At 47.8% G+C, this 27,607-nt stretch overlaps 1 protein-coding gene across 1 annotated transcript; it reads left to right on the top strand.

Moving 5' to 3' along the window:
• The first annotated feature begins 35 nt into the window (after window positions 1–35).
• FAM89A (family with sequence similarity 89 member A) lies at window positions 36–19,692 on the top strand. The gene is made up of 2 exons (XM_031460862.2): window positions 36–353; window positions 18,589–19,692. The coding sequence occupies exons 1-2, from the start codon at window positions 81–83 to the stop codon at window positions 18,850–18,852; spliced, it is 537 nt and encodes a 178-aa protein (XP_031316722.1). The 5' UTR covers window positions 36–80; the 3' UTR covers window positions 18,853–19,692.
• The last annotated feature ends 7,915 nt before the right edge of the window (window positions 19,693–27,607 follow it).

Genomic DNA, 27,607 nt, shown 5'->3' with positions numbered 1-27,607 from the left:
GGGGCGCCTCCGGGAACGGGGCGGGCCGCGGAGCCTGGGCCCGGACCGCGGCGGGCAGGCGCGTGGTGTGGCCGGGCGGGATGAGTGGGGCCGGGGCGGCCGGCTCGGTGCGCGGGTTGCGGGTGGACGGGCTGCCGCCGCTGCCCAAGAGCCTGAGCGGGCTGCTGCACTCGGCGTCGGGGGGCGGCGCGTCGGGGGGCTGGAGGCACCTGGAGCGGCTGTACGCGCAGAAGTCGCGCATCCAGGACGAGCTGAGCCGCGGGGGCGCCGGAGGCGGCGGGGCACGGGCCGCGGCGCTGCCCGCCAAGCCTCCCAACCTGGACGCCGCGCTGGCCCTGCTGCGCAAGGAGATGGTAAGGGGGTCCGCGGGCTGGGGCGGGGGTCCTGCCCGTCCCGGCTCGCCGTCCCGGGAAAGTTCGCCGGAAGTCCCCGCGGCACCCGCCCGTCTCAGGCTCTTTCGCTCGAGGCGCCGGCGCCGAAAGAGGGGCACTGTCCTCTCGACTACCCACTTTTGCTTGTCCTCTCTATGCCCACGACTGGACTTTCGCCCAGGGAGGGTCCCCCTCTCCAAAGGCAGCTGTTCGGAGACCGGGCGCCCCTAGTCCGGCCCCATCTGGCTCAGAGACCCGGTGGCGGGAGGCGCGGCGTGGGGCTCGCTCGTGGCCTCGGAGCGGGGACGGCTTGTCACCCTTCCCTAGAGTTCGGGCAACCTCCTCGGTGGGGGAAAAGGCCTTCACTGCGCCCGAGGGCCTGAGAGGTGTGAGCGGCTGTTTCCTGCCCTGAAGGGGACAGCTTTTTGTCCGTTCGAATGTAGACAGCAGATTGGACCAGCTCAAGCCCCCTCCACCGCGCCGGAGGCGGCGCGTGCAGAATCGGATTACCACGGGGTGCTCCGACCCACAGATGGCCCCGAAACGGATCGCTCACCGCGACCCCTCCCCGCGCTGTGTGCCGATTCCCCAGGCCCGCTGGAGAAAGATGGGGAGGTGCGTCCTCCCCGTCTGGGTGAAGCCCGAGTGGGTTCTGAGGCTTGTTTCTGGGCTCCAAACAATGGGGCTTGGTTTGTCTCAGTCCTTGGGAAGCACGTTAGGCGTCTGTGGACCAGGACATATGAGCACGGGCAGGGGTCTGAGTAGCAGGGAGCCCTTCTCCAGCTTTCTCCAGGCACAGGGTAGCTCAGAAGAGAACAGAAAAACTTCCTCCTTCTAACCCCCGTTGCTGGCCCCTGATCACTCTCCCCCTGCCGTCTTCTCTCTTTTTAAATCTGACCATTCCTTTCACCTAGTGCAGATTTTCCCTTGTTCCTGGCACAGGTAAATATATACTTTAGTAAGGAAATATAATATATGAAAGTTGCTTTCTCCCCAAGAATAAATTTGCCAAAAATTTTATTCTAGGAATCCTTTAAATATGCGTCTAGTGCATTAAGATATCGTCTAGAAAAATTCATTGTATGCATTTTTTTTTCAGGAGCATATCTGTTCTGAAAACTAGAATTAAGCCTAGAAAAACAGCCTTAACACTTTTTAATCACTTAGATATTGTCTTCCCACTCTGCAGCTGCCATTGAAGTGATTCCCAATTCTCCAGGAAAGGATTCTTTAAGCCTCTTACAGAATGACTTACATTCCAAGCGAACAGTTTTTCTTTATTAATAAACACTCATTGATACCAGCATTGCACAGCCAGTGAATGGCATTTTAATTAGATGACTCTACACCCAGCCTGTTTACAGTCTGAACTTGGATGCAGCATAAAAGGCGGGTGAAAGAGGAAGACTGGTCCCGGTTAAGTTACACACTGGAACAGAGACAGGAAAACCTCAGGCCGGTCCTGTTGTGAAGCAGTCTCTGGTTTATAAACACGCTCTGGAGTCTTGCATACTCCCAAGTGGTGGCTTGGAGTAAACGTGCCATTCCCGAAAGTGTTTTTTTCCAGGTCCCTCCACAGCCTCATAATTACGCCTTTGACCAGAGCTCTCTCTAAGCCTAACTATTTGAAGCACAAGGAAAATAAACAGCCATCGTGGGTCTGTCTGATATTCAGCCGAGGTAAAGATGGAATATGGCTCCAGGGCCTTGACAAGTCCCTTTCAAGCAATGTCACAAGGTCTTTAGAAGCACTCTGGTCTTTTGGCTTTTTGAGATTTACTAACCTGGGGCATTCGGGGTCTGAGTGGTCACTTCAAACTGAGGCTTCCACTGGCTGGGTCGGGGGCTTGCAAGATTAGAAGTGGGAGTTCATGCCTGAATGATCTGCCCGATAGTTGGCGTTGATCTATTTAATTTGAAGACCTGGGGTCAAATCTCTGCCAAGGGATGGAACTAGACGTTCTGGCAGAATGTGATCGGTCCCTTTTTTGAAAGTCCTGTGCAAGCACAGAAAGAGGGCCAGCTTCCAGCAGCAGTAATGTGGAAGGCCTCAGGGGCACAACATTTTACCAAGGGAATAGGGTGTCAGGAGAGCAGCAGCAAAGCTGGATGGACCAATGCTCCCATTGGAATAGCGCAGGCATGGTCCTTCCAACTGTGAGAGGACAGGGGACGGGGCCAGGTGGGTGGCAGGGCCAAAGCCTCAAGTAGCAAAGGAGGGAGTTAAGCAGGAGAGCTGCACTAAGAGGAGTTAACCTGAGAGCAGGGTGTGCAGGAGGGTGAGCTGGGTGAGGGAGGTGCTAGAGTGGTGTGCACAGAGGGGATGAGAGCCTCCAGCCGCGTGGGGACCCGGAAACGTGACATGGGAATCCGATGGGTCTCACGGACACAGAAAACACACTGATGCTTACCAAAGCAGGGGAGGACACATTAGGAGTCGGATTTGTGGATACAAACCAGTATATAGATAAACAACAAGGTCCCACTGTATAGCTCAGGGAACTATATTCAGTATCTTATAATAACCTCTAATGAAAAAGAATATGAAAAGGAATATATATATATATATATATATAACTGAATCACATGAAACTGTACACCTGAAACTAACACAACACTGTAAATCAACTACACTTCTATTTTTTAAACAAATGTATCAAATGGGAGATACTTCCTTGAAGCAGAATCTGTAGGAATAGATGACTGAATATTACAGTCAGGGATGATGATGAAAAGGGGTCAGAGGTGACTTAAGTTTTTTTTATGGCAAGTGCAGCTAAGCAAAATGATTAAAAATTGCAGTCCTAGCACCTAGAGATAATCACTGTTAATATTTGGGGGTGTCTCCTGGGGGGCAAGAGGTGACGCTTTCCTTACATCATCTTACTTAATTTTTATAACTTCTCCATGAGATGGGCACTGAAAGTCTATAAATTTTTAAAAATATGACTCAGAATTTAAGTAACTCACCTAAGGTGACCAGCTCAATAGGATGTCTCTGGCTCCGAGAACCTGTTCAGTCATTGCATTTTCCTGCTTTTAGGGGCACGTACTACAGACATTTTCCAGGTCAACATAGATGATAATGTCTTCAGTAACGGCAGAGCGTGCTGTTATTGGGCAATGATAACCTTGCTAATCCAGCTTTGGGAAAGTGGGGTTCATCCCAGCCACAGGAGAGTCAGGAGGAGTGGCTGCTTAAGGGGGAAGGTGCTTTGCCATTACATCAGCAGAAGGGTATGTCAGACATTGCAGACTGTGGGGCTGGAGCCTGCAAGGGAGAGTCTGGCCTGGAGATAACTGATCCAGAGGACAGCGAGGGCAGAACCTGGGGAAGCTGGCGTCCAGGGGAGCCTGTGTGGTTCTGGCCCATGTCTGGCGACGCCCTGCTCTGCTCTGAGTCCTGGCTTCCACTCCAGGTTTCAGCACTTCCTGTCCTAGGACCTTCCCCCTCCCCCTCCCCCCTGGGGAAGTTCTGTCTGAGCTGCTGAGTCCCCTTCCCCTCCCACAGTGGGCCCATTTGGAGTCCCGAGGGCCACACAGATGGTGTGGCATTCGCTCTTCAGACCTGAAAACATCCTTTAAAACAAGAAGCTGAGATTGCTGGTTTTTTTTTTTTAAACATCAGAGAATATTTTTAGATCTTATTCAACAGATGTTTAGCGGGTGTCTGTTAGGGAAAAAGTGCTGTGGAGGACACAGGGATGAACAGGGATGAACAGGGATGAACGGCAGCCCTCCAGGGGATAAGGAGATCATAACATCTGGCAGAGGCGGGCATCTTTACAGCAGTGTGATGGCTGTAGTGTAGACCACTTCTCACTTTTCGTGACCAAAGCCTCTGTATGGGTGATAGAGACTCAGTTTGAAGCAACTCTTGCAAGAGGAGAACCTTGTCGCGGGGCTGGGTGTATGCAGAGACAGGATGAGAACCAGGCTTCATAGGGACCCCAGGAAGGGCCCTGTATTCTTCCTCCCCTTGCCTTCCCTTTACATTTTTTTCTTATATTTTGGAACGTGGCTGCCAACCATCCATGCTCTCAGTTTCAGCCACGCTTCTTCCAGTTTGTAAGTACTGTGTGGAAGGAAGCCAGTGGGCCCAGCTTCGGACGGGGGGAGGTCTGGCCAACCGGGGCCAGCTAGTGGGGACCGAAGGCAGAATGCTGTTTCACTAGGATGGTGTGACCAGCTGGATGGGAGGTGGGGGCTGGGCATCCCCCAAAGAAAGAACAGTTTGCAGAAATAGAAGACTAACCCCCAGCAGCCTCTTAAGATCAGCCCATCAAGCTTAGGTCCCCAAAAGAGTCACATGAAAGCATAGAGACAGAAAGAGCCTCAGACGGGGAGGGGGTGCGGAGCAGGAGATGGCGGGGCAGCATCTCTGAGGATTCTCGGTTCTGCTTCTCAAATCAGCAGCAATAGGTTCGAGGAGCTTGGACTCAGAACCTCTTTGTCTCTCTTCTTTTTTTTTTTTTTTTCTTTTTTTCTTCCAACTCTTCCAACTCCCCAGTTACTTTGGTCACCTACCGGCGCATGAGTGGGAGGTGGTGCGCACAGAACTTTACAGTTCCTGAACTGCGGTGGCTTGGGTGAAGAATTTAATCTGAGGAAAAGGGTTTGATTTCTGAGAGCAGCAGCATTTAATCCTTCCCACATCTTAGTTGAGACAACAGCATGTCCCCTGGGCTTGTGCAGTGAACTGTATCCTGCGAGACAGGCATTCGCTCTAATAGCCCAAATCCCAGTAGAGCTCAGTCCCCACCCACACATGAAGCCGGTGCCTCAGAGGGGGGGTTTGAGTCTTTAGACGGGTTTATGGTGGAGGTCCAGTCTTGAGTCAGGCCTGTGAAATACCTTCTGGAAATAAGAGCATTGGCTCCCAATGTAGCATTCTTGATTGATGCTGATCAGAGGAGACTGGGGATGTCCAGTGACCTTTATTATTGTCCTTTTGTTTTCACTGGTCTTCTCATCAGCATGGTTTATCGTGGTGTTCCCCAAATGGACCACTGGCCCTGGAATCCCCGGTGCTGCTTGCTAAAATGCAGATTCCTGGGCCCCTTCCTACACCTCCAGAATCAGAATCTGGGAGAAGGCAGAATCTGCATTTTCACCAAGCTCTTTAAGAGTTGGGACGTTAGAGGTGGGGAAGGTATAGCTCAAGTGATAGAGCAAATGCTCAGCATGCACAAGGTCCTGGGTTCAATCCCCAGTGCATTCATCAAAAAAAACTAGCTAAATAAATAAACCTAATTATATTCCCCCCATCCAGCAAAAAAAAAAAAAAAAAAAAAAAGAGCTGGGAAGTTAGAGAACTATATTCAATATCTTGTAGTAACCGATAGTGAAAAAGAATATGAAAATGCATACATGTATGTATATTTATGACTGAAACATTATGCTGTACACCAGAAATTGATACAACATTGTAAACTGACTATACTTCAATTTTAAAAAGTGCAAATTAAAAAAAAAAGGTGGAAAAAATGTTGGGAAGCTCAGGAACGAGGCATCAAGAGCTTGAATTCTGTTATTAAATTCTGTGATATGATTTGGGCAAGCGTCTTTATTATTTTAGGCTACAGATTCCCTATTGGGAAAATGACAATTACATGCCATGAAGGATCCTTTTGGCCTTAGCAGTATAATTCTATTCCCCTCGTGTTTTTATGGACTTTTACAGTGCCAATGGAAGTTTGCTTTGTCATAAAATAATGCGGGCACAGGAGCAAGGTCTACCTAATGCAGTGTGCTTGGTGCCCCCGGACCTTTGCACAGCTCTGCCTGCCTGTTGTGAATCCACTTCATGCAAAGAACAGGAGGCAGAAAAGGAAGAAGGGAGCAAATTTGCTGTTCTTGGACTCCGTCCATCACGAATTTGGCTGTCTACATGGTTCTTAAAGACTTTAGAGCCTAATTCTCCCCATCTCAGTATCCACCCAATAAAAGCAAAAACTGAATGTCTTTCCGGTAGTTTGTACATGTGAAAGCACCCTTGTGTCTCTGGGGTCATGGACCTGGTTTCATTCACTTTGGAGGTTATCGCTAAGTAAGTAATACACATAGTCCCACGATTTGAAGGTGTAAAGGACTGAAAGATAGTTTTTTATACCACTTTAAACTTTTATCTGTCACTGTACCTCCCTGTAGAAACTATAGATTCACATTTTTCCTAACTCAGAAGTATCTCATGAATAGCACAAGCCTTCTGCTTTTTCTCCCCCTTTTGGTGAAAGGCAAACTCTGAAGCATGACTGTAAAAGTGCCCCAGTTGCTGGCACTTTGGGGACCTCTTCATTTACAGAGCCTCTCTGCATCCTGCAGCCATCGGTGTCCCCTGCTCCGGGCCCACGTCCAACATGGCTATAGATCTTCAAGGCTGGGTGGGCAAGGATGTCCAGAGAGGGCTCTGGAAGAGGACTGTGGTCCTCATGCAATTACTCGCATCCAGTAGCTGTCGGGAGCTTTGCGGTTTTGCTCCTGGAAAGCCCACCTCAACTCTGCAGGGACTTCAGGCCCCAATGTGAGAAGCTAAATTTTTCACGATCCTGGGTAGGACATCTTACAGACAGACCACAGAGCCCCCGAGCAGGAAAGCAGCCCTGAGGCTGGCGGCTCAGGTATTGGCCCTCTCTTGCTCAGTGTCGTTTCTCCAGAGCCCCGGCTGCCTGTTCACCTCCATCTTTGCCCACGTTTCCAAGTGGTACGTAGGCAGGGCTCACAAAGACTGCTCCTTCTCAAAGGTCGCTCCGTCTTTCCTGTAGCTCATTCATTCCCCAACAGACACAACACAGAGATGTTCATTCTCCCCCAGGAACTTTGCAGACGGGAAGAACCCTGAGACTTCCTGGTGGTTCTACAGAAATTCATTAGGAGAGGTGGCCTTCCCAGGGTTGGTGAGCACTTTCTGTTCACTTCCTTGACTGGTCCTAAGAGCCGTGGGCTGGCCTGGTTTTGCTGGTGCGAGAATCCTGTCTTCCAGGGTTCAGGGAGGGAGGTGCTGTCCTTGGCTGGAGAAGTAGGGTGCAGGTAAGGGCGTAGGCTCTGTCCTCTGATCACTGCTCTCTAGGGGAGGAGTAACCCCTGTGGCATGCCAGGCCTGTCCCAGCCTGGGGAGGCTGAGCTACGGAAGATTACCAAAATACACACGGAGAAGCAAACCTTGGAAAGAGGGTGTTTGGTTTTTTCTTAGGTTGTTGACTGTGCTTAGAATTGGTGATAAAATAACCAAGTTCATACGGTTAAAGAGGACCTGCCAGTGCTTCACCTGCCCATGTTTAACGTTCCTTGTGACCACAGATAAACGAATTAAAACAATAAGGTATCATGTTTTACCTAGAAGATCAGCAAAAACTGAAAAGGATGATCGCAGTGATGGTGAGGGTTTGGGGAAATAAACACCGTGAAACAGAATGGACACCAGCCACTTTCTCTTGCTTTTTCTGTCAGTTGTCTAAAAAGTACTCATTGCTGATGTGAAGTGTTCTATATATTGTCCAAGAACTCAGTTTTCTGATTTTTAGCCTCAGATTTTCTTCCTTAATTGCATCTACTCTTACAGAGAGGCCAATTCATTGGATATCATTCAAGAAGCTGACAAAATACAGGCTAACTTGCAATGCGTGTTGAGTTCCAACGTAACTCATTAGTAAGTTGTGTTCTCCCCTCCGGTCCCACCTGGTGTTCAGATCAGCAGCAGCATGTTGGCGTTCCTCATCTTGGGTAATGGACTTTCAGACCTTGTACGCACATCCTGGATGAATGGTCTGCTGTTTGCGGCCCCAGGATTGGGATGAATTGAAAGAAAGGCAATCCATTCTGCTTCTCGGCCTTCTCCCCTGCAATTTCATTTTTCTAAGTTTATCTTACAGAAATAGTCACACAAGTGAGTAACAATGCTTGTACATGGATATCTTTTGCATGATATATGAGTGTCATATAATAATATATCATAGTGATGGAGTCCTATGCAATTGTGGAAAAGCATGTGGTAACTATGTAAATGAACACAGATGTTCACAGTCCGGAAAAGTAAGTTACAAAGCAGTACGTGTGTACCTTTGTGTATGTGGTAACTGTAGCTACAAAACAAATTGGATATGAACAGTGTCTTGAGGGACACATGCTAAACAGCTGGAAGTGGGTATCTTTAGAAAGTGGTTCTTAGAGTATGGTCTGAGGACACCCAGGGTCCCCAGATTCTTTTGAGGGTCCATAATTATGTGGTGGTCATATTGACACGTGAGTTTTTACAGTAGTACCTAAGGAAATGTATCAACAATTGGAAGATCTGAATAATTCAGTGCATCAGTTTTCCGCATTTCTCAAGTAACATGTTTGATGTTGCAGAGTCACGCGCGGTTCAAAGAGCCATTCAGAGTGGGAGGTTGGTGGATTTTAATGTAACGATATGAAAAGTTCATTGGCACAGTTTCAAATTCCACACTGCAGTCAGCCTAAGGATGATGTCAAAGAGAAAATACCCACAGTTACCTGAAAGTCTATTAAAATGCTCCTTTTTACCCCCAGTTACATTGTCTGTGTGAAGGCAAATTTACTTCAACCAAAACAGCAGGTCACAAAGGGTGATGTGCAGAAGCAGATAGGACAGACATTAAAAAGATTTACAAAACATCATTCATAAAAATATTATTTATGTTAACATATAATGGTTATATTATTTTTGAATGGATTAATACTGAAGTTTTTTGGCTGTAGTTATTAATAAGGTACCTATTGAGAAGTATATCCCACATAAACAGGAGGTTTTTGGGACCCTCAATAATTTTAAGAGTGTAAAGGAGTCCTAAGACCAAAACATGTGAAGGGTGCTGCTTTAACATGGAAGCAGGGAAGACTGGTTCATATAATTATGAGCCATTGCATTTTTCTTTTTTTATTTGAAGTACAGTTGATTTACAATGTTGTGTTAGTTTCTTGTGTACAGCATAGTGACTCAGTTTTACATGTATATAGTTATTTTCATATTCTTTTCCATTATGGGTTATTACAAAATATTGAATATAGTTCCTTGTTCTCTACAGTAGGACCTTGTTGTTTATCTATTTTATATATAGTAATGTGTATCTGCTAATCTCAAACTCCTAATTTATCCCCCTCCCCTTTCCCCTTTGGTAAACCAAAGTTTGTTCTGTACATCTGTGAGTCTGTTTCTGTTTTGTAAATAAGTTCATTGTTTCCTTTTCTTAGATTCCACATATAAGTGATATTATATGGTGTTTTTCTTTCTCTGGCTCACTTCACTTAGAATGACATTCTCCAGTTCCATCCATTCTTTTTTATGGCTGAATAGTATTTCATTGTATGAATATACCACAACTTCTTTATCCAGTCATCTGTCCATGCACATTTAGGTTGCTTCCATGTCTTAGCTATTGGAGAATCATTGCATTTTTAATACAGTTAGAATGTTTTATTTTTGTAGTGGCGGGGTGGGGGGAGTAAAAGAATGTGCAAAGACTTTCTTTCAAAGCAAATGGTTGATCACTTTTCTATACCTATGCCTAGGACAGAATGAGAGGAAATGGGCTTAATTGGTTAGTTTAGATAAACAAGAATGTCCTTATGAGAACCGTTGAGTCATGGTATGGGCTCCATCCATCACTGTGGATGCCGTAAGCAGAAAACTCAACTCAAACTGCCTTTCCTAGTCAAGGCATTTATGGGAGGGTGTAGAGGTGGGCTGAGCTTTGGGTCTGCACCCTGATCTGTTTTCTGTCTCTGAATCACAGTGGATCTTCTGAGTCAGCCCTCAGCTTGGTGTGGCTACAGTATTAACGAGAGACAGGCTGACCCAATGGCATCAGTGTGCTTCTGCTCAGGGCAGGAGCCACATGACGGTCAGAAGCGTGCTTAGTGAGGCCAGAATCACAGTGCACCAGGGAGCCTGGGGCCCTGCAGGGGCACCTCTGTCCAGCTCGGGCAGATGAGTTAATAGCCCGTTCTCTACCAGATCTCATCACCGATGAAGACTTTCTCTTTGGTTTTCCTTTTCTAAACAGTATGCAGGTCAGCGCCTTTCTGTCAACACATCCTTTATTTAGAAATCAGCTTACAATCCATTAAGTCACTGCTGCCTTTATTACATTCCAGTCCTGTGGATGCAGACTAGACACCCTGATTAAATTTGGGGCATTTACTAAGTCTTGTCTAAAATAAATTTATAAGCCATTCATCGTGAATTCTTACTCATTCATGACTCTTTTTTTTTTGGTTACTTATTCTTTTCTTTTTTTAATTGAAGTATAGTCAATTTACAAGGTTGTGTTAATTTCTGGTGTAGAATATAGTTATTCAGTTATACATGTATATATTCCTTTTCATATTCTTTTTCATTATAGGCTGTTATAAGATATTGAAATATAATTCCCTGTGCTATACAATAGGACCTTGTTTATTTATTTTATATATAGTAGTGTGTATCTGCAAATCCCAAACTCCCACTTATCCCTCCTCACCTCCTTTCCCCTCTGGTAGCCGTAAGTTTGTATTCTATGTCTGTGAGTCTGTTTCTGTTTTGTAAATAAGTTCATTTGTGTCATTCTTTTATATTTCACATATAAGTGATATGCTGTTTTTCTTTCTCTTTCTGGCTTACTTCATTTAGTATGATACTCTGGTTCCATCCATGTTGCTGCAAATGGCATTATTTAATTCTTTTTTATGGCTGAGTAGTGTTCCATTGTATAACTATACCACATCTTCTTTATCCAGTCATCTGTCGATGGACATCTAGGCTGCTTCCATGTCTTGGCTATTATATAGTGCTGCTGTGAACGCTGGGGTGCATGTATCTAAGTTAAAGTTTTCTCTGGATGTGTGCCCAGGAGTGGGATTGTTAGATCATAGGGTAAGTCTATTTTTAGTGTTTTAAGGAATCTCCACACTGCCCTCCATAGTGGCTGCACCAAACTGTGTTCCCGCCAACAGCGTACATTATGTTTTAAAAAGACAAGTTTAGACGGTCTCTCCTTGTGAGTCAGTATGTGTTCATAGTAGGAAATCTGGAAACTTCAGAAAAGCCAAAAAGTCAAGTCGCCTGTGACCTCGGCAGCTTGCTGCACCGCAGCTGACTTCATACAGTACAGAAAGCTGTAAGTATCCAGTCCCACTTTCCAAAAGGGGGAAATTCTACTAACAGGCATTTTCCCTTCCAGTTAGAAGCCTCCACGTGTGTGTGCCTATATGTATAAAGTGAGATGATCGTACTAAGCAGGCTGTTATGTACCTTGAACCTTTGTACCTGACAGTGTGTGTTGGTCCGTGTTCGGTTTTCATTGCATGCCTGTAACAGACTTTCTGCACCTGTCCCCATATGTGTGGGCTCCCTGTAGTATAATTTCTGATTCTTTAGCTTAACTTTTGATCTAGACTACCCTGGCCGTCTGTGAGATGGGGTATTTTTCATCTTAGGTTGAGGAATTGAAGTGATAGGAGACAGTGGCCTGGCAGGGGACAGGGGTGGCTCCTTGCAGAGTGATCTCAGCCCAGGAACCAGGAACAAGTAAGATCATTGCCTGCATGTTTGTTCTGCTTTCTATTCATTGCTATATTTGGGAAGGAGTTGCTTTTATGTCTCATAACCGTCCTAGGGAATTACCCCAACTTTTACTTTCAGTTTCTTTAATAAAACAGACAATTTTTCTTTTTTTAAAAAAATTATTACTGAAGTATAGTCAGTTACAGTGTGTCAGTTTCTGGTGGACAGCGTAATGTTTCAGTCATACATATACATATATATTCATTTTTATATTCTTTTCCATTATAGGTTACTACCAGATATTCACTATAGTTCCCTGTGCTATACAGTATACACTTGTTGTTTATCCATTTTTGTGAGGAATCTTCTTGTATTTCAAAGTAAGAGATATTCTGCCAAAGTTCTCTGGGTGTTCTGTGTGAACTGATCTGTCTGTAGTTGTAATTTTTGGTGTATTTGTGGGAGAGGGTGAGCGAGCATCCTTCTACTCTGCCATGTTGGCAATCCCCGGACTGTTTTTCTTAAAAACAATGTTTTACTTCTAAAAAATATCCGAAAGTTTTCCCTGATGCTTTGTTTCCAATCCACAGACGTTTCCCATTCAAGTTTTCTTTCATCTGCTAAGCCTTGCATCCTAATGGTAATGCTTCTATTGTCATCTGGAAGTCAGGGAGAACTTCCTCCCGACAGCACCCCGCAAAGATAGTCAGAGACTCAGTGGCCTGAAGCCCAGCTGGGAGCCTCCACCCTGATGGAGGTGCATTCACGTGGCCAGCACATTGTGAATTCTGGAAACAGGACTGTTCGGCCCCATTGTTGGAGATGCTGTGGGTTGGTGAGCCACCTGTGTGTGCAGCAGGAGGGGTACCGACAGCTGTGTTTGTGGGAAAAGATCAGGAAGGAAGCAGGAAGCCTGAACAGAGTGAGGAAGGAATCACGCCGACGGTTGAAAGCCATGGAAACTGGTTGATTGTTCTTGATTGTCTTGGAGGTCTGGAATAAGGGTCTACAGATTACAGAGTCTTAGAATTCTGTATTTTTCTTACATGAGCCTAACTGAATGTTTCAGCTGTGCTTTCAAGAGAGAACCGTGTGTTCTGAATCCAGCTGTGATGCAGGGAGTCAGCCATCCTTCTGGGACACGTGGGAACACATCTCTGAGGTGGCAGCCTTCCCCTGTGGAATAAGGGCAGTGGTGGGGGTCCGTGGGCTTGCTGAGGGCACGTTCCCCACCACCTGCCCCAACACTCTTTTTCCTGGAAGGAGGAGAAGTTCTTGTTTGTCGTGACTTCATCATGTCCTAAAACATAGCTGCAGGCGAGTCTTCTTGACTGGCGCTCCCCTCCCCTTCCCACATGCCCAGACCCTCTCCTTCAGGGTTGAGAGCCTGCCTTCTGGGTGTGTCCCAAGTCTCTCCCAGCTGCAGATGGTGCGACACTGTAATGAGCGCTCGGGAGGGAGACCTGGTTTTGTGCCTTCTCCCATCAAGCAAGAGGTGAGTGCTTTTTTGATGAGACTCACGTGGCCTGCGGCCGTCCTCAGGGGCACCTTGGGGTGTTCTGTGCCCAAAGAGCTGCCTTTGGGGTGGAATCAGGGACCTGCGGATTCTTGCGCAACCCACTGCCAGGTGTTCTCCGGGAGGGCATCCTACGTCCCCACAGCACAGTGCTGTCCTTTGATCAATCAGGATCTGAGAGTTTCCTCTTCGGGGTACTCTGGTGTTGCAGGTCCAAAGGGAGGGGGTCGCTGCATGATGCGCTTGTCCTCTGTTAGGAGAGGGAAGACGTGTGTGTCGCTGCAGCAGGAGGTAGAGACGGGAAGAGAAGGCAAGCGGGGAGCGAGTGACGCTGGTGGCTGAGTCCATCCAAGTCTTAAGCGTGGAGGAGAAGCTGGTGGGGGGTCAGGTGAGAAAGGAGGCTCTGACAGATGTGGTGGGGACAGCGGGGGGACAGTCAGGGAGAAGGGGCTCAACCTGACCGCTGCATCAGGTGCGGGTAGGGGAGAATAGATTCAGACCAGATTATGGGACGCCACCTCGGGATTGGCACCTCACGTCTAGAAAATTCAACTGAAGGGTTAAACCACGACCGCCGAGGGAGAGATGTCCCGGCTGGGAAGCCGGGGTTGTGCCTGTGGCCACTTCCCTCATGTCCTCCAGCTCCTCTGGGGGATCACTGGTGAATTAGAGGACGTTTAACCTAGTCCTCGAAGGAGGAGGTCCTGAGACACCAGGCGGGGTGTGGACATGCGCGCGCACGTGCGTGTGTGTTTAAATGCCTGTTAAATTAGTCCAAAGGCTTGGCCTCCGCTGGCTTGTGTAACAGGCGTGTGCGAGACCGTGCTGGATTCCTGGGCGGGTCAGACTTGGTTTCTAGGCCGGTGTTCCACCCAGTGACAAGGCAGCTTTGGGAGTCGCCAGGCGGCTGCGATGCAGAAAGTTCCATGGCATCCGACTCCCCGCCTGGAGCGTCACCCACATGGGCCTGGGAATGCCGTGGAAACAGCAACCCAAGCAGAACAGCCTGGAACCGCGCCCTGGGAGGAGCAGGGCGTCGTGGGAAGTCAGCCTCTGCAACCGGGCGGGGGCTGTAGACAGGGCCCTGGGGTCCGGGCTCCTGATTCCCCCGCGCCCGCCTCCAGCCGGCCCAGGAAGGTCAGACCCCGGCCGAGAGCATGTCGCTCCTGCTACTTCTCTCTTTGTCCCTTATTCACTCCCGAGTGGAAAGTGGTCTTGGAATCACCCAACCCTGCCGGGATCAGAGTGACCCAGTAGCAGCATCTCCAGGATTCTAGGTGATTGTTTCCCACGACTTTTGGAGCAAATGTGGGTGTGACTCTGGAAGGCGTGATTTCCTTTATTAAAGTTTATATTCCTTGTATGTGTGAAATCCTAGAGAGGGTAGAGACATGTGACTTTGCTGAGTCTGCATCTTGTGGCTTGGTTGTTGTACTCCGATCGGGAAGCTGTGGACCAGTCTTGGCAAGTCCAGAGGAAAGGACTCGATGGTTAATGGAACAGAACATCATTACGAGTAGTTGAAGGGCTGAGGATATTGGCTTGGAGAAGACAAATTGAAGACAAATTGTTTCTTTCAGGGGGTTGGACCAGTGGAATGAGATTATTTTCAAATGTTTAGAAGGTGGTTAAGAAAGTCATTACATTTATATGTGCAACAGTTACACCCAGCATTGAAGGCTCTGTACAACTTCCAGGCTGGAAGATTTGGACTTTGTATAAACAATAGTTACGTCTGTTTCAAATGAATGAGCTGGTTTGGAAGTTCCTCCTCTTTGGGGTTCGAAGTAGGACATGTGAGGTCCTTTCCTCCTTGAGAGTCTGCAGTTACCACTGGGCTCCTGACAAAGCAGGTTTGCTGGGGAGCGAGCATCCTGTGTGGCTGCAGCAGCTCCTCGCCCCACCTGGCCAGCCCGGGGTCTCGCTCCGGATTCAGGATGGAGTGGGGGATGGAGGTCAGGGCGGTACATGGGGTGCTGCCCTTGTTGGAGCCCCACCCCGAGGTACCTGCCATTCCCATCCACGGTGAGACCCCGCAGGCTAGCAGCGTGGAAAACAATGAGACAGGCAGCAGTGGTAGCAGGCAGAGCCCAGAGCCGGTACCCGGATTCTGCGCTGCTCCCGGAGAGTCACTTCTCTCAGGACAGTGAACAGATGTGTCCTGGGAGAGGCAGACAGATATTTATATCAAGAACCTTGGTTCTTTACTGGAGCTGGACTTCAGCATCATCTGGGCAAGTTTTAAAACACAAGTGCCAGGACCTACTTTTCCTCCCGAAATACACACATACATGTGTCCTCACGTGCACACACACACACTCACAGGCTCATACTAATCAGGGAGAAGACTGATGGTGTCTGACCCAACAGCGGGACATTGTGGCCACCTGGTCACCCCTTGGCTTCCCCCTGGCTTCCCTGTTCAAGGTGTCCTTTTTTTTTTAAATGGAAGTGTAATTGATTTACAATGTTGTGTTAGTTTCTGGTGTACAGCACAATTATACATACACATATATATTCTTTTTCATTATAGGCTATTACAAGGTATTGACTACAGTTCCCTGTGCTCTACAGTGGGACTGTGTTGTTTATCTGTTTTGTATATAATAATTTGTAACTGCTAATAGCAAACTCCCAATTTATCCCTTCCCCGCTTCCCCTTTGGTAACCATAAGTTTGTTTTCTACGTCTGTGACTTTCTGTTTTGTAAGTAAGTTCATTTGTATCTTTTTTTTTAGATTCCACATATAAATGATATATGATATTTGTCTTTCTCTGACTTACTTCACTTAGTATGACAATCTCTAGGTCCATCCATGTTGCTGCAAATGGCATTACTGCATTCTTTTTTATGGATGAGTAGTATCCCATTATACATATATATATACCACATCTTCTTTATCCAGTCATCTGTCGATGGACATTTAGGTTGTTTCCATGTCCTGGCTATTATATAGTGCTGCTGTGAACACTGGGGTGCATGTAGCTTTTCAAGTTAGAGCTTTCTCCGGATATATGCCCAGGAGTGGGATGGCTGGATCACAGGGTAAGTCTATTTTTAGTGTTTTAGGGAATCTCCATACTGTTCTCCATAGTGGCTGCACCAAACTACATTCCCAGCAGCAGTGTAGGAGGGTCCCCTTTTCTCCACAGACTCTCCAGCATTTATCATTTGTGGGCTTTTTAATGATGGCCATTCTGGCCGTGTGAGGTGTACTTTTGAGAGGAGGATACCGTGGGGTCAGGTCTGTCCTCTCAGAACAGCTCAGGAAACTGTTTCTCCTAGGCGGCTGCCATTCATTTGGGACTAAGAAGCAGTGATTTATGACAGAGTCTCAGTGTTTGAGAAGCCACAGATTATCTGATCTAAATCCTCCATTCATAGGCAAATTGAGGACCAGAGCCCCCAGAAATCCATTGAAAGTGGCAGGGCTGGGCCTGGAGGCCACGCCCCCAGCTTGTGGTCTCTTCCTAGGAGAACCTTTTAGGCGTTCTAGCGGGGAGGGTAGGTATAGCTCAGTGGTAGAGTGCATACCTAGCGCAAGCACCAGGTCCTAGGTTCAATTCCCAGTCCCTCTAGTAAATAAATAAGTATACAGTGCTGTGTGTCAATTATATCTCAGTAAGGAAGGAAAAAAATTAGGGTGGAAGAAATTCTAGAACAATGGCAAACTGCTACAGAAACAGCAGGACCTGCCTCTCCAGCTGGAAGTCCTCCCTGGAGCGTCTTAGCTAGAATGCTAAGTCAGCGTCAGCTGGCTCTGTTTCTCTGGTCTGTTCAGCTGTAGTAAAATCCCAGTGGCTGATGGTGAACAGAGTGACCTGGAATTTAACAGCCCAGTCTTGTCACCAGATGAATGAACGCTTCTTCCCTCGTGTGGAAAATCTCATCGCTGGGTAACTGAAGACGAAACCCTCCGACACTCTGTGTTGTCCTGGGTGCTCATTCTCATGCATCTTGAGTGCTGGAGCCTCATGCCTAGTACACAGGAGGCATTTGATTCCTGCTTAATAAAATGGCTGGTATTCCATTTAATATACATAATAATATATATATATATATATTTCATTTAATCCTCCCAATAGCCCTGTAAGAGAAATTATTCCTTTTTAACATCAGCAAAGGCATAGAGATGATAACTTTCTCAAGGGCCAAGAAGCAGAGGCAGGTCTCCCAGCGTCTTGTTTAGAGTTTCTTCCATTGGACTCAGCACGGTCGGCCTCCTGGCAGCATTGCCCAGTGTCACCGACACCAGTGGTCCAGACCTGCTGGGTCAGGGTCTGCAGGCTTAACGAGATCCCCAGGTGACTCTGGCGCACAGGAGAGCGTGGCCGCACTGGTCTAGGCGGCGTCTCTAGGCAGTGGATTAGCCCTTCTGTCTGGGATGGATGGAAACGATGCACTGCCTGTCCTGGCTGTGCCCTTTTCCCTGGGGTGGGCCTTGGGGAAGGGAGGGACTTGCAGATAAAGCAATATGTGGCTTTTCAGTGTTCTTTGTTCTGTCCCCACTTGTGAAAATAGGAGAATCTGTAGAGGCCCCAGGTCTTACTTAGACTTACTCACTCTGGGGAGTGATTGCACAACCATCTCGGGGGAAGGCTGACCCTTGTTTGAAGGAGAGGGAGTCTGACCACCTGTGAGCCTGCAGACTGAGCTGGGCAGAGGGCAGGTGCCCGGGGGACAGTGTGTAACACTGATCGGTGAGCCACTGGCCCTGCAAGGGGACTCCTGACCCAGGGAGTAGAGAATGACTGCAGGAAAGGCACGCGCGGATCTTCTTGGAATCTGATTGTGGCCGGAGGAAATGACAGCCTTGCATCTTGGCGCCCAAAGTGAAGCCAGCTGGGGCTTCCAGAATGTGCAGTGCTGTTGCTCCGCAGGGCGTGCCGGAGCGCCGGGGGCGGGGAGGGGGGCGGCGGGGGGAGCGGGATTCTGCAGGCTGGGGCCTGCTGCCCCGCAGGTGTGGTCCTTCCCCGAGTCATTGAGTAATGTCTGAGGTGTGGGCGTCGCATAATTAAGGTTTTCTCAAAACGGGAAAGCCAGCGCATTCAAGGGATGCCCTGAGTCGTCTGCCGCTGGGAAGGAATGTGTTTGGCTGGGAAGGAATGTGTTTGGCATGAGCGGCTGGCTGGCTACGTGGGCAACTAAAAGTGAAAGGCAGTGCTGATTTCCTGTTTTTCCCCCCACCCGTTCCCTCAAGGTCGGCCTGCGACAGCTGGACATGTCCCTGCTCTGCCAGTTGTACAGCCTCTACGAGTCCATCCAGGAATACAAGGGGGCCTGCCAGGCGGCATCCAGCCCGGACGGCACTTACGCTCTGGAGAACGGCTTCTTCGAGGAGGACGAGGAGTACTTCCACGAGCAGAGCCCCCTCCAGGATGGGAGGGGGCGGGGCCCTCCGAGGGACCTGCCGCTGCCCGGCTCCCGGCTCCCCGGTGGCGACTGGATTCTGGAGTCCATCTAGAGGGACCCAGGAAGGAGATGACTCTCAGCCTGCTCTCCTCCTCTTGCAAGAAAGCCCCTCTCTGCTCCTCCGTTGTGGGCAGTCCTCGGGCCCGGGGGACCAGGGCTGCCAGTTTAATTCACGGGCTGGGAGATCCAGACAGATGCTTGGCGGCGGTCTGTTCGGATGGCCAGTTTCCGCTTAAGTGATGGGGAGGCCCTCAGTCTTCTCCCACCCTGGTCCTGAGGATTTATCCCGAGGGCATAACAGGAGGGTCCCCAGAGAAGACCTTCGTGGGTATTTCGTGCAAGATGAGATGACGTATGTGTAGCTAGTTGACTTTCTTCCGGAGGCCTTGCCTCCCATTCACAATGTATTTAAGCTCACCTTTCACTGGTCCCTTCCCTCAATACATTCTGCTGCCTTCCTCACTGTTTCATGAGCTTTGAAGCCCCTTGGTCGAGCTTTATTTATTTGTAAGCTGCCTTACTAATTGTCCAGGAGACTCAGAGCTTTTTACTGAAAAAGTAAACATGTTCAGGTCATGCCAATCAATTGCATTCCCTTAACCTGTCAAAAAATTTTTATATCATTCTTCATCCAGCAGACATAGGAAGAAGGAAGATTGTACAGAGATACATTGAATGGGGGAAGAAAACTGGGGCAAGCTAATGTTTTGCGTCATTCATTGGAAGATAGTGAATGTCTTTTGGTTTTAGAGATTCTGATCACCAGCTAGTAAGTTAGAAAGCAGAGTCTCCCACTCAGTGACCACCTGAGGCCTTACTGTATTTATTAACACCTTTTATGAACATTTTACACTTTGTAGGTTGAAAAGGAGGATAAAAATGCTCAACTCTCTGACTGTGCTTGTGTATTCTTTTGGTCAGAACCAAGAAGCAGCCACTTTCATAACCTGAATGCCTTGAATCCAACCCACCTACTGCAAGAAAATTGCAGTTTTTTTTTTTGTTTGTTTGTTTTTTTTTTTTTTTTTTTTGCCGTTAAGAATTTGGAAGAAGCTGTATTTGCTTCATTGGCTCATTCTTGGGGCTGTTCGATCCACAGCAGACCACCGCTCACAGGAGGGCTGAGCGCTGTTCAGTCATGGACTGTGCCGGACTGCGGGCCTCCCCTTCGCTTTTTTGCTTATTTAGTGTCCCTTCTGGGTCAGAGAGAGGAAGTAAAACTCATCCTCGTGAACCAGCACGCTGCCAGGTGGTCATGTACACCGCCCTGTCTCAGGCCCTAGGGTCAGGTGCAGAGAAGGAAGAGCGTTCCTGCTCATTTCCTGTGTTGAATGTAGTCATTAAGACCAGGGATGGCCCTAAATTGCCGCCAGCATGTGACGTGACCGGTCGGTGGGGACGGGAAAAGTGAGAGGCGTGAAACCAGAGGACCTCCCTCGGCTTGCCTCCTGGACCCTCTTTCTTGGAGGCTGGGCTGCTGAACAATGAGCTGAACTTGAAATCAGCTATCTTCCACCTTGACCACGTGAGAATGACTTGCGGGAGGTTTTAGAACAATATTGAGCCTGGCTCAAGACCCCCACCCCCACCCCAATTCCCCCACGGGCCTCATTCTGATTTAATTAGTCAGGAGAGTGTCCGGGCTTCTGTAGGGTTCTAGAAATCCCCCCCCCAGGTGACTCTAATGTAGATTTAGTTGAGATCCAGTGTTCAAAATGTGGTCCATGGAGTCGGCGACACTGAGAACAGGACGCAGCATCTCACCCCAGCCAGCCTTCTGCCCCGGGCCCTGCCCCACGATCCTTCTGCACAAAGTTCAGAAAGTGCTGCTCTGTGTCTGCCCAGCACCAGCCCTGCGGCTCCGAGAGGGCTGCAGCGTCTACTTGGAGCACTGAGGAGTTGCCTGGCCTGGCCCGGGGCCTCCGAGAGGGTGAAGCTTGCTGGGCTGGCTCCGGCTCGGGGAGCCCTGTAGCACGGAATGCGGGCGATCCCGGGGTCTGCTGCCTCTGGGTCCTTCGGGAACCACAGTGATTCCTTGGCCTGTGAATTTGCGGGTGCTCCTCTCATCACTGCGGGATAGCCTGTCAGAGCTGGAATGGATCAAGGCAAGCTGGAGGCCTTTCCTTTCCTGTTGGGCTAGCACACTCCTTGCTCCGGGAGTGGAGCGGCGTCTGTACAGAAACCACTGCAGTTTTTAATACTCTGCTTGAAATATATATCAATCACTCCCAGACATTCTCTTACTCCAAATGTAGTGTACTGCTGTAAATATGGCTTGGCAGGGAATATTACAATTTCCCAAACCATAAAATGTTTTCTAGTATACCCTCCTTATGAAGGTTCCACAGATGATGAGAAAATAAATTCAGCCTGTGTCCTTTTTGGCTCCCTGGCATCCATCATTACCTGTGAGTTCAGAGTGGGACTGTCTTGCTGCTCAGTGGCCAGCAGAGAACCTGGCAGGTGATGAGATGGTCCAGCATGACCTGATGACAGTTGAAGAAGCCGTGGGCTGCTAGGTAAGGCGACGTACCTCGGAGTTAAAGAAAAGAACCACCAGCTTTCTAAGGCATAAGAGCCATGAACCCAGACAGAATTGTTGATAATTTGAGTTTTGCAATTTACAAATGTCTCAGTTCCTCTATGTCCCTGGTGGAATTTGCAGTCAACCAACCCGACTCCTGGCTTCCATGTGTCTGTAACCTAGGGCAGTATCATTCTTCCAAGTAACACTTAGCACTTTTTCTGGGTCACATTGATCCAGGCACTGAGGACACAGGGGAGTAGTGTATCCCCACTTCCCCAGAAAGCCTAGCACGTGACGTTAGGTACTGCAGTGGGGGAGGTACCGCTGGCCACTGATTCCCAGAATCAGACCCAGCAACTCCTTGGGGATATTGGCGGAGATAACGTCTGAGCTGGCTCTGAAATGGGAGGACTTTCTTCAAGAGGCAAAGAGTGAGAAGGCAGACAGGGTGGCTTCAGCATAGGCTCCCAAACCTTTTATGTGTGCTTTCACAAGACATTGTCCTTTTTGCCTAAGGCCAGGGCAGACTGACAGCAGAGCTGGAGTTCTCAGATGCAGCTTGTGCTCAGCGTTGAAGACACAGGCAGGTGAAATTTCAGGGGATGATCCGGGACTGACCGCCCCTTAACCTTCATCGCAGTGATTTGTGTTTAATGATGTGTGGTGCGGGGTTTTCTCCTGGCTCGTGGTCTGACTTCTATGTGCACAGGCCTCATTTCTTTCCGAGGCTGTGATGAAAAACAACTGCCAAGTGTCTGGGTGACCAGAATCTCTATGGCAACCAATGTCCCTGTAGGCAAGTTGGCAATTGAATTTGAGTCTCCTCTCTCTGCCCAAGGAAAACTGATTGACTCTAAAAGCCCAAGCATGTCCAGGCCTCTTGTCTTCATGAAGGAGTGTACTTTTCTTTTCAGTTTTATTAGGAAGAATTATTACAGTTTGACTGCACATATACATTATATTGCATGTAAATACAATATACTGCATATTTTTTTAGTTTACATATGTGTACTGATCATTGTTTCTAAGAACATATTAGAGCTTTAGCTTCTTAAACTTACTCAGTTAGCAAAGGAATAAAGCCAACCACAAAATAGGAATCAACATAATGTGGGAATCCAATCATAAAGGACAGCCAGATGTGCTCACACATATTCAAGAAATCCATCATCTAAGTTATAAATAATAAGTAGTTTATTTGTGTCCTTGTTTTTTTGTTATTATTATTTTTAGATTTCACATATGAACAATATCATATGACATTTTTCTTGCTCTTTCCGGCCCACTTCACTTAGAATGATGATCTTCAGGTTGGTCCATATTGCAGCAAATGTCATTATTTTCTTTTTTATGGCTGAGTAGTATTCCACTGTATATATACACCACATCTTCTTTATCCAGTCATCCATTGATGGACATGAAGGAGTGTACTTTCAATTCAGAGGGTTGTATCTGAGCCCATTCTTTATGGAGGTGGTAGAGCTTCTGTTGGAAGGTAACATCTGGAGGTTATACCTGACAAAGAGCTGGCACCTGCTGGGTCAATGTCATGGGTGAAAATGCGAGCATGAGGGCCTCCCGAACACCTCATATGGGCTTTGAGAAAGGTGTCCCCAGCCTGCCTGATGCCTTTGTTTTTACCAACTGTGATAAGGATGCAGGATTTTCCCACCTCACTCCCCTGGCCACCAGGTCTCTGAGGACAGGTCCCTGGATACCCAGGTGCCAGTCTGGTTCTCCTGACTCCCAGAAGAGCCTGCACAAGCAGGCTTAGTGTCTACAGGACATTGAGCGAAACCTTTATGAAATCCACAAAGGAAGCGATATTAGCAAAATGGAAGCCTGGAGCAATAGTAGGGAAGGAGGAGTTAGAGCCCTAGAGAGGCAGGTACCTGCCAGAGGAGAGGACAGGGCAGTGTCAACCGGAGAATATGCTTCGCCGACTTCAGGCAGAAATGCAAAGACCCCCCTCTCCCTGCTTCCCATCCGATCTCCAAGACAGAAGCGCGAATAAAAGTCAGTGACCAATGGGGCCTTAGGAACCCAGAAACCGCTGTCCCCGGGAAGGCCGATTTTGGTGGGAGGAGTACTTAGAGTACTTGCATTAGAAATAGACATGGTTAAAGCCACAGTCAGCATATGACCTGGGAGCACTTCCCAATTCTCTTACAAGGACGCAGCATTGGAGAAGAGAAGTTAGAACTTAGCTCTGCTCTGCTCTGGGATTTAGAGACGAGAGCAGCTTACTTATCCTTCACTCCTTTCTCTTGCCCTCAGGATGACCCTCAGGATAAGATGCTCAGGGAGAAAGAGGGGAGGGTTTCTAGAGCATCATTTGTGTTGGAGACAAGAAAGCTCCTCTGAAATCCAAGTCCAGCATCATGGTAGGAAAGTCATGGGAATTTTTTTTCCCACTATTTTGCAGGAGGGGTGGGTAATTAGGTTTATTTTATTTATTTTAATGGAGGCACTGGGAATTGAACCCAGGGCCTCATGCATGCTAAGCATACACTGTACCACCTCCCCAGAAAGCCATGGGGATTTGAGATTGAAGGCAGGCTGGGAAGAGTGCCCGTTCATCTGGCATGTGTCCCTGTGCCTGGATGGAGATGGAGGTGAGTTTGGAGAATGAGGAGGGGGCTTGCTCACCAGACGCCCCCCTGCAGTTACTGTATGTCTCCAGCCAGCAATACTCCCCACCGCGGGGCTCTGGTCCTCCCTGGGGCTGATCCTCATCTGCCTTCCTGGCAGAAATACCAGGGAAAACAGGTCCAACTCATTCCCCCTTGTGGTCAGACACCACGTGACTTCTAGACCAGCTTCCATCAAAGACACACCCTAAATGACTGTCTCATTAATCAGTAACTTACCCCAGCTCAGGCACCCTGATCAAAGTACTTACAATGTGCTGGGAACTCAGATTGGAAGGAGCCCAACGTAAGACCTAGAGGTTGAACGTATCTCCCCCAGCTGCGGAAGGAAGAGCAGAGACATGCTCCCCAGGGCAGGAGACACGCTCTAGTGCAGACCTGTGCCTGGCCACACATTTGTTTATTTCAGATGGATTGATGTGACTTACATACCACATTCGTGTCAAAAACAACTTAAGGGGAGGGTATAGCTTAGTGGTAGAGTGCATGCTTAGCATGCATGAGGTCCTAGGTTCAATCCCCAGTACCTATGTTAAAATAAAGAAAGAAAAACCTAATTACTTCCCTCCCCCAAAATAAATAAAAAATTTAAAAAAACAACAAAAAGATCTAAGGCTGCTTTATAAAAATTCATGCAATACAATGCATTTTTTAAAAAACAAAAGTGGGCTTAGAAATTAGCACAAAGGGAACACAAGGGCAGGAAAGGGGAGATGGAGCCAGGTGCAGAATCAGCACAAGGAGCACCTGCTGTAAGAAAGACGAGTGGCTCTATTTGCCTGCAGAACATAAATGAAGGAGCGTCTGACCTTGAATTCAAATTAAAGCCACAGATCGATGGTGAAGGCTCGGCCCCAGAGCAGGTGTTTGCTGGGGTGTTTCCCTGCCAAGTGTGTCCAAGCAAGGTGACTTCTGGAAGACAGGGAGGAGTCAGAATGGCATTCTTTACACGTTGCCAGGGAATCTTGAGAGTTGCATGGAATCCGCTCCCAGCCAATGCAGAGAGAGCTCCTTCCTGTGCCCTGAAATCTGCCCCCCTGTGACTCTGACGAAGCCACAGATAAAAGGGTTAAGCTCCATAGGAGAGTCCTGCTCAGATTTGGGAGGTTGTGTGTGTTTGTGTGTGTGTGCTGGGTGTGGGGCTGCTGTTAGCCAGATGATTTTGTGGTAGGCTGAAAAACGGCCCCTCAGAGGTATCCGGGCCAAAGATAGAATTGCTGGAACTTGTAAATATTACCTTGTTTTGGGGGGGAAGAAAGGTCTTTGCATGTGTGATTAAGTTAAGGATCTTGAGATGACCAGAGTAGCCTGAATTACCGAGGTGGGTCCTGAATGCCATCTCAGATGTGCTCAAAAGAGAGAGGCAGAAGGAGATTTGACTCCAGGAGGAGGAGGTGATGTGAGGATTGAGGAGGGATTGCAGTGATGTGCCCACAAGCCAAGGACCCACAGCAGCCACCCAAAGCTGGAAGAGGCAGGGGATGAATTCTCCCCTAGAGCCCCTGGAGGGAGGGTGAAACTGACTCTGGACACCCTGCCTCCAGCATTGTGAGAGTAAACGTGTTGTTTTAAGCCGCAAGCTTGTGGTATTTGTCAGAGCGGCCCCAGGAAACTAACACAGGCTCTTTCCTCTTAGCCATTTATCTCTGTCACGATGGGGCAGCATCATTTATTCTGCTGGCCGAACACACTGTGTGACCCAGTTCAGGATGCCCAGGATATAGTTCAAGGATGGGCTCTTAGAGGCAGCTTCTGGGGTTATCGTGAGGATTAAATGAGTTAATAATTATAAGACCTCTAAAATAGTGCCTGCCACAAAGTATAAAGTACATGTAAATACTTGTTCAATAGGAATTTTAAAAAATACCCTGTTTTGGGTACTGAGGTCTTTGCTTTCAGTGCTTTTCCTCTGCTGGCTTCTCAGGAGCCAGAGAACATCTCAATTTTGCCCTTCAGAATGAGTTCCCAGCCTTGTGAATAAGGGTACGGCTGGGTGTGTTTGGTATCAGAAAAGTAACGGCACGACTCTTAAGGCACTCAGCAAGTCGGCCCAGGAAAGAAGATGTAAAATGCTCCTTTCTCTTTTACGGCTTCTACCTTGGAGACAGAGGACTAGTATATAATCTGGTTCTAGTCTTTGGAGTTCTCTGTTTATTTGAAACTCTTGTTCTCTATTCCTAACTATACTTCAAAAACATTATCATTTTTCTTAATGAGGAAAGAGTGACTGGGGTATTCTCCATTAGACTAGGAGTAGAGACCAAGACAGACCCGAAGGTCCCCCATCGACTAAGAGTGGAGACCGCGGTTTTAGTCCCAGTCCTGTCACTACATGCCTGTGGGACCATGAGCACATCGCTGTACCAATCCAGGCTTCAGCTTCTTCGTGTATCGCTGTGATTTTTAAAGTTACCAACTTTTCTGATTTATGTTTGCCCTGTTGTAAATATCTAAAAAAAAATCTTTCTTTGGCTCCTATGTACACCATGATGTTTTCTTCCCGATGAGGTTCAAAGGGCTTCAAATACTCTTTGAAATTCTCTTAACAAAAGACCACTTGTCTGTTCTCTTGGTACCTTATTCATCTATGTTGCAACCTCATAAATTGAGGACTTTTTCTCCTCTGGTTCTTGGCTATGTTGAAAACTCAGGAGCTGGCGGTGGGGTCTCTCCACGGGGCCACTGTGTGATGATGACAAATCTGTGGCTATGATTATGAGGCAGCTTGTCTAGGCTGGCTTTGCATGCTTTTTCAATAAAAGTGTGGATATCTAATGGTCACTTAATTTTTATGCCTTTGAGGGGATTTCCATATAAATACCTTTTGTTGTCGTTGTGAGACCACAGTTCAGTGATCAGAGGGGAGGGATGGCTTGGAAGATGCAGACCTCATTTTGAAGCACCAAGGACGGCCATTCCCTCCGTTCTCCTGGCAAAACAGAACCCGACTATCTCGGGACTCGTATTTAAACAATCTTTAAAAAGAAGTCGGGGCAAAATTAAACAACTGTTAAGATCTAGGTGGCGGATATGTGTGTTTTGACTGTACAATTCTTTTGTACCATTGAAAATTTTCATGACGTTGGACATGCAGGACCACTGAGAGCATATAGATGAGATGAACTTCCGGGGCTGGGCAGCGGGGTGGGGCTTGGGGAGGGGGGACCGGGTGCTCTCAGGGTGCTGACTGGCGCGTGGAGGGCAGCCTCTCTGCCTTCTTTCCTGGAATCTTGCCCTTTCTTTTCTCACACCAGGGAGTGTTGTAATTAATAATACGCTGGGTGGAGTCTAAGATCAGAGCTGGAGGAGAAGGGTTTCCCTTGCAGTCCTTACCAGACATTCCACAGCCCTCAGCTACTTACCGTTCATGGACACCTCACTGGTATCGAGAAAGTGGGTTTTTAACGCTTGTTTTGTTTTTAAAGATGAACAAATACCTTTATAGTGATCAGGACTGACTGGGATGTACTGAGTGTGAATTTACAAGTGGGTGATGTGCTTCTCTTCACTTATCTGAGTTAACAAAAATTTGAAAAGCTATGATCAGTTTATTTATTTATTTTTGGTCATTTTCCCCCCAATACTTGTTTTTTACATTTTTTTCCTTTTGGTTGTATGTCTTTGAACCA

This window comes from Camelus dromedarius, chromosome 8 (genome assembly GCF_036321535.1).
Source record: "Camelus dromedarius isolate mCamDro1 chromosome 8, mCamDro1.pat, whole genome shotgun sequence".
Taxonomy (NCBI): Eukaryota; Metazoa; Chordata; class Mammalia; order Artiodactyla; family Camelidae; genus Camelus; species Camelus dromedarius.
The sequence above is the reverse complement of the archived record's forward strand: the minus strand, read 5'-3'. Positions and strand labels throughout refer to the sequence as shown.

Excerpts from the sequence above, each read along its gene's own strand:
- FAM89A (XM_031460862.2), top strand. The coding sequence starts at position 81 with ATGAGTGGGGCCGGGGCGGCCGGCTCGGTGCGCGGGTTGCGGGTGGAC. Across the intron at positions 354-18,588 it reads CCCTGCTGCGCAAGGAGATG|GTCGGCCTGCGACAGCTGGA; the intron begins GTAAGGGGGTCC and ends CGTTCCCTCAAG.